At 45.2% G+C, this 13,532-nt stretch overlaps 1 protein-coding gene across 1 annotated transcript in view; it reads right to left on the reverse strand.

Annotated features, from left to right (window-relative positions):
- FOLH1 (folate hydrolase 1) overlaps positions 1-5,587 on the reverse strand; it is a 46,297-nt gene extending 40,710 nt beyond the window's left edge. The window contains exons 1-2 of the mRNA XM_081154288.1: positions 5,392-5,587; positions 762-870 (exon numbers count right to left, since the gene is read on the reverse strand). Coding sequence (XP_081010414.1) covers positions 762-870; positions 5,392-5,509 — 227 coding nt within the window. The 5' untranslated portion in view covers positions 5,510-5,587. The remainder of the gene's footprint in view (positions 1-761; positions 871-5,391) is intronic.
- Positions 5,588-13,532: the final 7,945 nt, after the last annotated feature.

Below are 13,532 nucleotides of genomic sequence, written 5' to 3' on the forward strand. Positions count from 1 at the left end.
CTCTACACTAGAGACAGCTATTTCAGGAAATAGGGAGCTAGATTGTAAACTATGTCACGTGTATGCTCTCTAAGTTCATTCTCATCACAGCTGTATCACTGTCCTCATTTTATAGATATAGAAAGGAGGGCTCAGGAAGGTTATACATTTATCAAAGTTACTTTGCTAACAATGGGCAAAGATGAAATTTAAACTCTAGTATGACAGACTCCAAAGTCCAAGTTTATTCTTTTGACCAAAATATACTATCTTCCTCTCGCATAGGAGTCGAGAAAATAAATCCCACTGACCCAATCCAGCACATTTCCTGGTCTTGTATAGCCCACAGCTAAGAACGGTTATCACATTTCACAGGTGGAAAAATCAAGAAGAAGAATATTTGGTGACATAGTTATATAAAAGTCAAATTTTAGTGCCCATCAAGTTTATCAGAACTGCCACACCTGGTCACTTATGCATTTTCTATGGCTTCTTTTGTGCTACAATTGTAGAGCTGAGTAGCTGTGACAGAGGTCAGCTGGCTTACAAAGGCAGGCCCTTTACAGAGAGTTGGCTGACTCCTGCTTTAAAACATCCATGTCGGTCAAGTTCAGCTTAAACATATAATCTTGCCTAGATAAAATGTGATATAAGATCTTCAACAGATAAACTTAAAAAAAAAAAAAAGTCAGTTCCTCTATATGCAATATTGGATCAAACCTCTGAGACAGAATAAAATTTTCCAACAAATTGTCTATATAAATTTTCAAGTATGTGCTTACTATAAGAAGGTTTTGATGTTCTCAGCTTTCAATTCATCCAAAAACGCCTTCTTCATGTTATGCTGTGGAACAATGTTAGTAGTTTCGTTGGAGGATTTTACAAACCATCCTGTAGAATACAGACAAATATAGGAATGAGAACCGAGCTCATAGGCAGGCCCTATTTTTCCTTATTGTTGTGTCTATCATATGTAAAATATAAATTACTAATCACCTCTGGCATTCACTGAAATTTTCTGAAATTTAATTTCTTTTGCCTATTTTCGCTGGGGAAAAAATCATACACACAGACTTTTAAATTACAAACAAATTTCAACATATTTTTTATCTGATTTCAACGATGAGAGTGCTATTATTCTAAGAAATGTTTTATGAGAAAATCTACACTAAAATTAAATATGTTTCAAATAATGGGGATGAATAAGGTCTCTTGAAAATTAAGGTAAAAAGGAGATCCACCTTCCGTTTCCTTAAATCTTCTATCTCCCGTGACTGCTCTCTGCTGATCCAGAATAAGCACTTAGTCATTGTTTGTGATGAATTAATTATGAATATATTTCAGGTACCCAATGCCCTTTGGCTCAGTGCTGCGTAGCCCTTCCCTTTGGACATATCCAGCCCCTTTTAATAAACTTAATTTTTCTTTATTGGCCCATCTGAGATGGCTATTTAGCCTACCGGTGCACCGACTATTAACCTTTCAGATTTATTTATTTCAAAGAGTTAAAGGAAACGGACCTGTGGTTTGTTATGGCACCAAAACTAAAAGAAAATATGCTGAGATTTTATGTTTCCAGTTGAAGTAGACTTGAGAAGTTCAATTTCAGAAAGCTACAGTGAGACTATAATTTACCCAACTTCTCTGCAAGACGCCCAGTACACACAGGCCAGAGGCAATGGGGAGCCAGAAAACATAGAGAAGCCCTTGTAGTTGGCTTTAAGCTGAGGGAAAGGGGCATCATTACAGGATAATTTCAGGTGGGCCAGGTACAGAAACCCAGGTACAAAAACTAGGGTATGGAAACTCACCAGGGCAGGAAGCCCCCGATGCCTAGCAAAGGGCGAAACTGGGAAAACAAAAACTTTGTCCCCAGGGTAATCTATCCTTCCTCGGCATATTGCTGGTCATGCGGTTTAGACCCCCCGTGAGGTTTACACCCCTGAGCGGTTCCACCCTAATGATAACATCTAGGCCTCAGATGTATTTCAGCTCCAGGCTCTGATAAGCAGCAAAACCACACAAGTGGCCCCTTGGCTGCCTCAGGACCAGACACATTGACTAATGACCCCCTGCCCTGGCACCGCCCAATCAGTGGGGACCAGGACCCTGAAAGAGCGCACCCGGAAAGCTGATGAATATTCTATTGAGACACTACCTGGAGACCTCCCCTCAGATTCCCACCTGTAAGAAAGAGATAAATAGGTTCAGGACAAAGGAACCAGTGAGCTCCACACCGTGCCCCCGACCAGGGGAACATGCTAGCGCCATCTCCATCCCTCCAAGGGGACCCCATGAGACTTGTAAAAGGGGAGCAGTGGGCAGCAGCAGCTCATCCCAGGCTTACCCTGAACCTGTCTCCAAGGCCCCCTTTTCTCTGACTCCTCAGTGAGCCCAAGCAGCCAGCCTGGGCTCTCCTGTTGCTCCTTCTATGCTCCTCCTCGTTCCACTGTCCCGAGTATATTTTTGCTGCCATCATGGACCCAACACCGTTTGGCTCAGGGCTCTGTAGCCCTTCCCTTTGGATATACCCATCCCCTTTTAATAAACTTATTTTTTCTTTATTCGCCCGTCTGAGATGGCTATTTAGCCTACCCGTGCACCGACTATTAACCTTTCAGATTTATCTAGAGAAATGATAGGATCTGGGCATAAAATGGTTACCGAAATCAGCACCCAGTTTTCACGGAACTTTTCAGTTATTAATCACATACACACACACACACACACAGGCATGTTGAAATAAATGGTTGGCAGCAAATGGAAATACAGTTCCACCTGCACACAAAACAAAGAATTAGCCTATGGGACCTGGGAAGGAGACACTGAAGAGGAGGGAGGCCTGTGGGGCTGGGGAGAGCTGAGACTCCTAGGGAAAAACAAACATTGTTAATAAAGAGCCTGTTCTGTGTCAGCCACTGAGCGGCGGATACAAGGATGGGGCTGAGCGCTGTATTAGGAATAAAATGACCTGAGGAGATGCAGATTTTAATCCCCACGCCAACCTTGCCACTTTCACAGGTGAGAACATTGAAACTCAATTTGAAGTGGGTCCTTACTGAGCACTTATCTCATCTGAGCCCCACAGCCACCCTAGGCTGTTACTAATATCCACATGTTAGTTATGAGCTGAGAGTGGCTCAGGCTGTTTTTAATGACTAAGGTCACACAGTAGGCGAGAGAGCTAGGTTGCGTTAACCTATCTGGCTGGTCTATGCCCCAGTCTTCTAAACCCAGGAAAGGAAATCCAGAGTTCAGAGCACAGGCAAGCTACCGGGCAATGCCTTAGGCTAGTCTTGCGCCTTAGTGTCCAAGGATGAAGGAAAGTGCCAACACCACAGCAGTGTACTGGGAATTTAGATACTATTCTACTCACTATTCTCAATAAATTGAGGATATTATCGTTGTCCTATGGATTGGGAAACTGAGGCTAAGAGACTGGGTAGCTTGTGCAGGGCCACGAAGAAGAGGCAGAGTCAAAATTAGAATTTAAGAGTCTGAGCTTCAATTAATATTTGACAAAGGAGGCAAGAGCACACAATGGAGTAAGGACAGTCTCTTCAATAAATGGTGCTGGGAAAATTGGACAGGTACATGCAAAAAAATGAAACTGGACCACCAGCTTGAAACATACACAAAAACAAACTCAAAATGGATAAAAGGCTTAAATGTTAGACGTGAAACCACAAAAATCCTAGAAGAAAACACAGGCAGCAAAATCTCAGACATCTCTCGTAGCAATATGTTTGCTGATACATCTCCTAGGGCAAGAGAAACTAAGGAGAAAATAAACACGTGGGACCACATCAAAATAAAAAGCTTCTGCACAGCAAAGGAAACCATCAACAAAATGAAAAGGGAGCCCACTGCATGGGAGAACGTATTTGCCAACGACACATCAGATAAAGGGTTAATATCCAAAATATATAAGGAACTCATACAACTTAACAAAAGGAAGACAATCCAATTAAAAAATAGGCAAAGGACCTGAATAGACACTTTTCCAAAGAGGACATACGGATGGCCAAGAGACATGAAAAAATGCTCAACGACACTAATCATCAGGGAGATGAAAATTAAAACCATAATGAGGTGTCACTTCACACCTGTCAGGATGGCTCCATCAACAAATCAACAAGGGACATGTGCTGGTGAGGGTGTGGAGAAAGGGGACCCTAGTGCACTGCTGGTGGGAATGCAGCCTGGGGCAGCCACTATGGAAACAGTATGGAGGGTCCTCAAAAAATTAAAAATGGAGCTGCCTTTTGACCCAGTGATCCCACTGCTAGGAATGTATCCTAAGAATCCTGAAACACTAATCAGAAAGAATATATGCACCCCTATGTTCATAGCAGCACAATTTACAATAGCTAAGATCTGGAAACAGCCCCAGTGCCCATCAGTAGCTGAGTGGATAAAAAGCTGTGGGACATTCACACCATGGAATACTACGCAGCTGTGAAGAAGGAGCTCTTACCCTTTGGGACAGTATGGATGGGCCTGGAGACTATTATCCTAAGTGAAATAAGCCAGGCAGAGAAAGACAAGTTCCCCATGACCTCACTCATATGTGGAATCTAATAAACAAAATAAACTGATGAACAAAATAGATCCAGAGACATAGAAGCATGGAGCAGACTGAGGGAGCTCAGAGGGAAGGTGGGGAGGGGGCGTGGGTGGGGAGAGATTAATCAGAGAACTTACATGCTTATATGCATAACCCATGGACACAGACATTGGTATGGGGAAGGCTTGGGCGTGGGGTGGATGCGGGGCGGAGGGGATCGATGGGGGGGAAGGGGGGTATCTGTAATACAACAATAAAGATTTTTTTTAAAGATGAAAAACAAACAAACAAATAAGAGTCCGCGCTTGTCTGTGCTGCCCCTGGTTTTCTTAACGAGTGGGGTTCGGTCTGCAAACCCGTCCCCAGGGGGCAACAACGCAGAAGGACTGTTAACAGCAACGTCAGCCGGTTCCCAATGCTCCTCCCCCTCGGCTCCCAGGGGCTGACGCAGGGAAGGGAAGGGGGCTCCCCTGCGCAGCGTCCCGGGGGCTCCCCGCGAGCGGACAGCTGCAGCCCCCGCCGGCGACAGCCGCGTCCCGCCCCGCGCCCCGCGCCCAGCCGCCCGGGGCCGCCCGCGCCCCGAGACACACCCGCTCCCCAGGGCTTCCGAGTCCGGCGTCAGGGTCCCTCCCGCCCGCTCCTTACCCGGGGTGACTGTCCCCCAACAGCTTGTCCACAACCCAACCGCGCACCGCTCCCAGCAACCCCCACCTAGTTCGCGGGGGCTCAGCCCCAACCTTGCCGCCAAAACCAAACCACAGCCCCGGGGTCCCACTTCGCGGTGGGCCGGCGAGCCCCGCAAAGCTCGGCACCGCGCGCAGACTGCGCGGCGAGCTCGCTCCTACCGAGGAGGAAGCCGGCGCCGAGGAGCCCGGCGGCCGCCAGCAGCGCCCCGGCGCACAGCCAGCGCGGGCGGCGCCAGGCGACAAGGGTCGCGTCGGCGTCGTGAAGCGGGTTCCACATGTCGCGGGGCGGCGGGGGCCCTGGGACCTGCGCGTCGGCCGCGCCTCGCTGGCGGCGGGAGGCTTCCCCGCGCCCGCCGTCCCCGCCCCGCGCCCGCCGTCCCCGCCCCGCCCCGGGGTGGGGTGGCTGGTCCGCGCTCCACCCGTCCCGGCGGCGGGGAGGCGGCCCGAAAACGCAGAGCCCGCCCCTTGGAGAAACGCCTTAAAAAAGTTGACCTTGCTACGTTCTAGCTCTCGCTCTTTTAGAAACGCGAGGGGCAAGGAGGCGGGGAGGGGAGGAGGGAGAAGCTGGTCTCCTTTCTCGCTCCCAGACCAGAGTCCGACTCGCAAAGGGACAACGAAGGTTTAACGCAAGGCCCCGCCTTTGTCTGTCGGGAAAACTTGCAGGGACCTGGCTCCAGGCTATGTCGTAGACTAGACGAAATTATCTCTCAAGTACTTTTTTTCGGCTCTGAAATGCTACTAAATAGTTTATAGCACTATAGGGAGCAAAGTCAAGTAGAAAAAAGTGGTGCTCCCTTCTGGCCCTGTGTTGGAGGTGCTGTGAGTGAGTTACCCTGTGCTTTCTCCTAATGAATACCATGGATTTTAATAAACTTTCAAGGAATCATCCCCCCCCCCCTTTAAAACCACTTTTAAAGAAGTGATGTTAGAACTTGCTGAAGGCAAGTTTTCCAGTTCTATCATTCATCCATTCATTCACTGAAAGTATATTAATTAAATAGTTATTCTGTACCAGGAGTTATGGTTACAAATATGTGTAAAATAAAGTCCCTCTCCTCCGAAAAGAGCGCACTATCTGAGAAGACATACAAAGGAACACAGTTACAATGTTGTATGATAGATATTATCAAGAGAAACAAGACGGCATCCCACTGGGCTTCCCATTCTTCTACAAGTGGAATGGGTTATTGGGGAGAAAAAGGGACATCTGTAATATTTTAAACAAAAATAAAATTTTTAAAAAAGAGAAATAATAGAAGTGACGACAGAAGAACCTTGTGTGGCTTGCATAACCACATGTTAGAGATTTTTAATTCTCTTGGGAAAAGTCCTGATAATTACAGGAAATAATTCATCTAAAGCACATAGTACATCGCCTACCATGTAGAATGTGATGTTGATTATAATACTAATTAGTTATAAAAGGTACGTCTTCCCCACTAGACTGCAAGTTCCCTGAGGGAGGAGGAATCCTTTTGATAAGAGCCGGCCGATGTTCATTCATTCTCCCACACCAATACACCGACCTCTGGTTTTCTCTCATTTTAATTGTTAGCATTTTTTTTTACACATTTTACTCTCCTGTTTCCTTTCAGATGTTAAGTTTCTCGGTGCTAGGGACCACATCTTGTTCCTGTCTATTTTCCCGAGTTACACAGTGTCTAGCATATAAAAACATCCTTCGAATGATATGCCGAGCACCGAAGCGATTAGGAGGTATAAGAAACGATTGCTGTTATTGAAGAACGTTAGTCAAAGTAGGGAGAGAGGGCCTAAATTGAAAGATAGGTAACACTACCAGAAAGCAGAGGTTATGGCCCGAAAAGAACAGCAACAGCCTGTGTTCAGGAGAGCGTTATGGGCTCCTTGCCCGAACCTAGTGATTCGTGGTGACCGCAATAGTTCTTGCTGGAAGAACATCCTGAAATATTTTATAGCACTGTCTGTCCATACATACGCGCACACACACACACAAATGTGTGGCACTGCTTTGTGGGTAGGTCGATAGGGTAAAATATGACCCAATCATCTTGTTCCTAAGTGTAGGAAATGATAGATTCAGAATAGGAATAGTCAATAAGGAAAAGGTAATGTACTTGCCTCTGCTACTAGCCAGCAGCTCTTACAGAATCTCTCCACTGGAAGCTCCCGTGGAGGGGAGATTGTGCCTGGTAAGAGCACTCGGCACGTAATAGTTATGCATTGAGTCCTGTTAAGGGAGAGGACTTTATAATAACTATTAGGTGATGAGAAGTTATTACCTAGTTACAAATTCTTTTAAACAATGGAACAAGTATGGTACGAAAAGGAAATTTTCATTTCAATTAAGTTAGGAGAGGAGCACTTTCATCTTTTAGTGATATGTGTTCATGTAAGTGTTTCCTCCAGCCTGAAAAGCATTTCTTAATTGTCACCGCGACCCAAGTACTGGGCTGGGTCACAGAAACACCCTACCCCCCCCCCAAAAAAAAACCTAAATCTTTTCTGCTTAAGCTGGGATGTCTGCCTCTTGGAAGGGTCATGTTTGGTGAAAAGCGGACGCTCAGTAGGTAGCAGCCACTGAGCCCCACCTGAGCCCGGCTGGAACTGCCTCCAGCAGTCCCACCCCCTCACTCCGGGCTCCACTCTCTTCAGGGTTACCCTCTGAAGCTGCAGTTATCAGCGGTCAATCACGGTCTGAAAATATTCAATGGGAAATTCGAAAATTCCAGAAAGAAACCATTCATGACGCTGCGAGCTCTTCCGCACAGTGTGATGCAACCTGGCGACAGCCTGCTCAGCACCCCTGGATGCGAGTCAGAGCCTTACTTAGGGGGCCCACGGAGGGGCCGGCCAGGTTACAGGATGCTGGCCATTCGAAGGTGACAAAGGGGAGCCATAAGGTGCTTGCTTTAAGAAAAAAGGCGGGAGTTCTTGAATTAAGGAAAGAAAAAGTTTCCTAGGCCGAGGTTGCTAAATTTCTACAATCGGAACAGAGGCTTCTACCTGTGAAGCTGTGAAGAAGGGGAAGGAAAGAAGTCTATGCGTTTTGCTGAAGCACCTCAAACTGCAAAAATTGCGGCCACAGTGCATCAGTGATTACTTAAGATGGAAAAGATGTTAAATTTGTGGGTAGAAGACAAAACACAGTTGGTCATGGCTCAATGATTCTCCTTCTGATGAAACTGCAGAAGGCCAATCGTCACGATTGGCCTTCTGCAGTTCCATCAGAAGGAGAATGTCATTGACCTCAGTCCAGTCCAGTGGCCATGCCCACCTCACTTACCTCACGTCGTCTCCTCACATTGGCCAACTTCATCACAAGAAGGGTGATGATGAGAGAGACCACATTCACCAAACTTTTATTACAATCTATTATTATAATTGTTCTTTTATCATTAGTTGTTGTTCATTGTTTACTATGCCTAATTTATAAATTAAACTTTTTCACAGGTAGGTATGTACGGGGAAAAACAGTATACGTCGGGTTTGGTAGTATCTGTTGTTTCAGGTGTCTACTGGGGGTCTTGGAACATACCCCCTGCGGATAAGGGGGGGACTACTGTGTTTGTACATCAGAGAAGAATAGTTCTGTAGGCTGACCAGCCTTGGAGAGAGTGTGTATAACCCAGCCTTGTTAGGATGAAACGATTTAAAACAGCATTGACCAAGAAATCCTGGGACTCTCCTGTGAGCTAACGTGGAAGAAGCTTGAGAGCTCAAACAGGTCAGAAGAGTTTTCCAAGGTCTCTATTCTGTTTTTAATTTCCCAACTCAGACACTGTACGTGGATTACAGTGAATTATGTAATGATTCTAAGTTCTTTAACAAAGCATCATGGGCTGTATACATTTTGCACTGTTTTTAGCAGCATTCTCTGTTAATTTCCCTGTCGTGTGCTTTTATGGAATTTGCTTAGTCTTGCTAATTCTGTTTACTCATCTATAAAATAGGAATGATAAAAGTGCTGTTTGCACATAAGAGTTTAAAAAGGTTAGCAAAGAAGTCTGGCACTTAGATAACTGAATGAGTGACAAATGCAGTCATTCTATATTTTTAAAAAAATCATTATCTTATTTGAGCAGATTGTTCTAAGTAGACCCTCATATATGTACCCAGAAATTTCTTGGGTTTAAAACCAATACATAGTCATTATGATAACCTAAAGTTAAGGAAAGCCCATTCTCATAAAAACAGTAAATAAATACATTCCAAATAGTAAAAATGAGATATTCTATGCACAATACTAAGGTTTCTTTCACAAGTTGAAAGAGATCATGTCAGTAGAAATGACAGTGAGGATAAGATCAGTCTGTCTTTGTACAGACATGAACTGAACTAAAGGCTGTTACACTCATCTCTGGGATCTGTTCAAAAGAAAACAATGTAAGTTATTTTAGCTACTTTCATCCCCAGTCTCAAGTACATATTTACTTTTCAAAAATACTCCCTCAAGGGAAAAAATACTTTAATATGTCCTGAATTCTACTTAAAGTATAAACACAGCAATTCCTGAACTCTAAATTACACACTAAATGGCGTAGCGCAGAAAGATAATTCTAATTTCTCCAAGTGATTATAGATAGATAGATAGACAGATAGATAAATTTTCAATCACTTTAAGTTGGAGGCTGGCTATACGAGCATAAACACTTGTCAAACTCTTTGGAGTATACATTTAAAATCTGTGCAGTTTAATGTATATAAATTATGAATCAAGAAAAAGTGGATTTAAACAATAAGATAGGGGCATACATGAGAATATTTCTTAATGATTCATTTAAATTCTACTCTTTCCGAGTAATTAATTTCCATTCTCCTTATGGCACCTAAACTGACCTACACAAGGGGAATCCTTGCAGACAAGTTTTTTTAATTTGGAATTTCGAGAAGTAGAAAACTTAGCTATGCTCTTTTCAATCTAATGATGGAACAGGATAGTAAAAGGACATTTTTTATGAAAAAGTATGTTTGTAATCTTTACGTAAAATGTAGTTTTTTTCTGTTAATTTTTTTTGCTAGTATAAAACGTGCTTATTATTCTAATAAATGTATATAGATGTAGAGGAAGCAAGAAGCTCACATTATCTTTTACTCCCCCCTCTTCCTTCCCACACCATGTCACACTCCAGAAGTAAGTACCTTAAACATTTTGGTACCAGTCTTTCCTAGACATTTTTTTTTTTTAAATCTTTATTGTTAAGACTATTACAGGTGTCCCATTTTCCCCCCAATTGACCCCCTCCACTTCGCTCCCACCCCCTCCCCAGGCCTTCACCCCATTATTAACTGTGTCCATGGGTTATGTATATATGCATATAACTTCTTTGGTTAATCTCTTCCCACCCTCCACCCCCCTTCCCTCTTTCCTCTGAAATATGATCGTCTGTTGCATGTGTCAATGTCTCTGGATCTGTTTAGTTCGTCAGATTCTTTTGTTCATTAGCTTCCTCTTAAAGAAGACCCTTCAACATTTCCTGTAGTGCTGGTCTGGTGGAGATGAACTCCTTTAGCTTTTTCTTATCTGTGAAGCTCTTTATCTGACCTTCAATTCTAAATGATAACTTTGCTGGGTAGAGTAATCTTGGTTGTAGTTCCATGTTTTTCATCACTTTGAATATTTCTTGCCACTCCCTTCTGGCCTGCAAGGTTTCTGTTGAGAAATCAGCTGACAGTCGTATCGGTGCTCCCTTGTAGGTAACTAACTGCTTTTCTCTTGCTGCTTTTAAGATTCTCTCTTTGTCTTTAACCTTTGGCATTTTAATTATGATGTGTCTTGCTGTGGGTCTCTTTGGGTTCCTCTTGTTTGGGGCCTTCTGTGCTTCCTGGACTTGTAAGTCTATTTCTTTGCCCAGGTAGGGGAAGTTTTCTGTAATTATTTTTTCAAATAGATTTTCAATTTCTTGGTCTGTTTCTTCCCCTTCTTGCATCCCAATAATATGAATGTGGGCCTCTTGATGTTGTCCCAGAGGCTCCTTATACTATTTTCGTATTTCTGGATTCTTTTTTCTTTTTGCTCTTCTGGTTGGGTGTTTTTTATTTCCTCATGTTCCAAACTGCTGATTTGATTCTCAGCATCCTCTACTCTACTGTTGATTCCCTGTAAATTATTCTTCATTTCAGTTCCTGTAGCTTTCATTTCAAATTGGTACTTTATTATGTTATCGATTTTCTCAGTTATTTCCCTAATAGTCTGCTTAAACATTCTTATAAACAAAATTCTGAACTCTGTATCTTCTAGCTTGCTTGGATCTATTTCATTTAGTTCCTCTTCTAGAGATTTCTTCTGTTCTTTCCTTTGTGACATGTTTCTTTGCCTCCACATATTGGCTGTTTCCTGGTGTTTGTTTCTATGTATTAGGTAGAGCTGCTATGTCTCCTGGAATTGGTAGAGTGGCTTTGTGTAGTAGGTGTCCTGTAGGGTCCAGTGGCTCATCCTCCCCAGTCACCTGAACTGGGCCTTCTAGGCGCTCCCCTGCATGGGCCATGTGCACTGTCCTGTTGTAGTTGAGCCTTGGTTGCTGCTGGTGTCCCTGGGAGGAACTGACCCCCAGGCCAATTGGCTGTGAGGACCAGCTGCAACTATAGCCAAAGAGCTGCTGTGCTGGAGACACCCCTATGGATCAGGATTTACTTCAGTGGAGCTTTGGTGTTCACCAAGTACGCCCCTTGAGTGTGTCACTCATGGATGTGATTGGGTTGTAATCCAGTGTGGTCGAGTCTGACCACCAGGTACATTGTCTCTGGGCCCCCCCCGGGGGTGCCATGTCAGCCTCTGCCAGTGCCTTGCCCAGGGCCACCCCGCATGAGCTGCATAGCAAACCATAGATGGCTGCTACTTGTGCTGGGCTTGGAGGTGCCCAGGAGAGGCCAAGCTATGAGCCAATGCAGGCTGCCGCTAATGCCAGACCTGGGGCCCCTTATCAAGCCGCATGGGGCCCGCTGCTGCTTGTTGGAGAGATTTTAGGAAAGTCCTAAGCATGAGGCTGGAGAGGCCACTTGCACAGAAAAGCCCCTGGAAATGGCCTGGATGAGCTGCAGGTGGGGAGGGGCGGGGCCAAAGGGGTGAGTCAGGTGCTGGCGATTCAAATATGGCGCCTGCCTGCCGGCTGTGTGCCGAGAGGACTCGCCAAGGAGCCATGGCCTCTGCCAGCCCTTCTGCCCGGGAGGAAGCCGCCCTTCCGCCTCTCGCCCGGATCTCAGGCAGGTCAGTTCCTCCCCGAGTGTCCCGGGTCCTTTCCGGCTGCTGCCCGGCGCTGGGCTCAGAGGGAGCGTCCGAGTGAGTCCGTGCGCCGCCCTTAGAGGAGCTGCTGGGGCTCCTGCAGCCTCCGCGGCCCTCAGGGACAGTCCCTGCTGGTTTCAGGGCCCGGAGTTGTGGGGGCGTCTCTTCCCCGCCCTGGAGGCCTGGCCTGGGGGCCTGCTGTGGGGCTGGGACCCCTCACTCCTCCGGGAAACCCCCACCACGAGATTCCCTCCCTGGTTTAAACCGCGGCACCAGGCGTGGGCCCAAGGCCGAGTCTCTGATTCAGCCCCGATCCACCTGCGTCTCTGCCCCTCTTACCAGGCTCAGTGCTTCTTCAGGTCCCTGGTTGTGGGGCTTCTTTTCAGCCAGGTTTCAGGAGGCTCTGGGTGATGGTGGTTCTGTATTTTAGCTGTGATTTTGATGTGGTTGTGGGAGGCGGCAGGTGCAGCTGTTCCCTACGCTGCCAGCTTATTTCTCCCCCAGACATTTCTTTTAAAGCACTCATACACTATTTTTAAAAACACGAAATGAGATTATGCTATGCCTTTATTTATTTTTAAGAAAGCTTTTAATTCATATATGCATTCATTGAGAAAAGTACAACACAAATCACAATTGTACAACTTGATACATTTTTACAGAGTGAAAACATTGGTAATTCCGCATCAAGATCAGGAAACATCATCACGACCTCCAGATGCCCTCCTCAGTGCCCTCTACTTCACTGCCCCCAACACTGCAGGATCCCCACTATTCTCCTACTCTGAATTCTGACACCAATGTTTAGTTTGGCCTACTCTTGAAATTTCTACAAATGGAATCATATAGTATATAGATACTTTTGTGTTTGGTTTCTTTCACTCAGAATTATGTTTGTGAGATACTTTAGTGGTGTGTTAGTAAATCAGCTCTGCCAAGGAGGGGAAAAGCCCTGATGTGTAGAATTTCCTGATTTCCATGATTCAAATGCTCCTGTTACCAGGGAGACAACGAGAAGACCTTGGTTCTTGTCTTCTTGAGGGAAAGATTTCAGTCAAGAGACAGAGTGTAGAAAAGAAAGCAAAAATTTATTGGCTGC

The sequence above is a fragment of the Miniopterus schreibersii genome (assembly GCF_964146895.1).
Source record: "Miniopterus schreibersii genome assembly, chromosome: 12".
NCBI classification, from domain to species: Eukaryota; Metazoa; Chordata; class Mammalia; order Chiroptera; family Miniopteridae; genus Miniopterus; species Miniopterus schreibersii.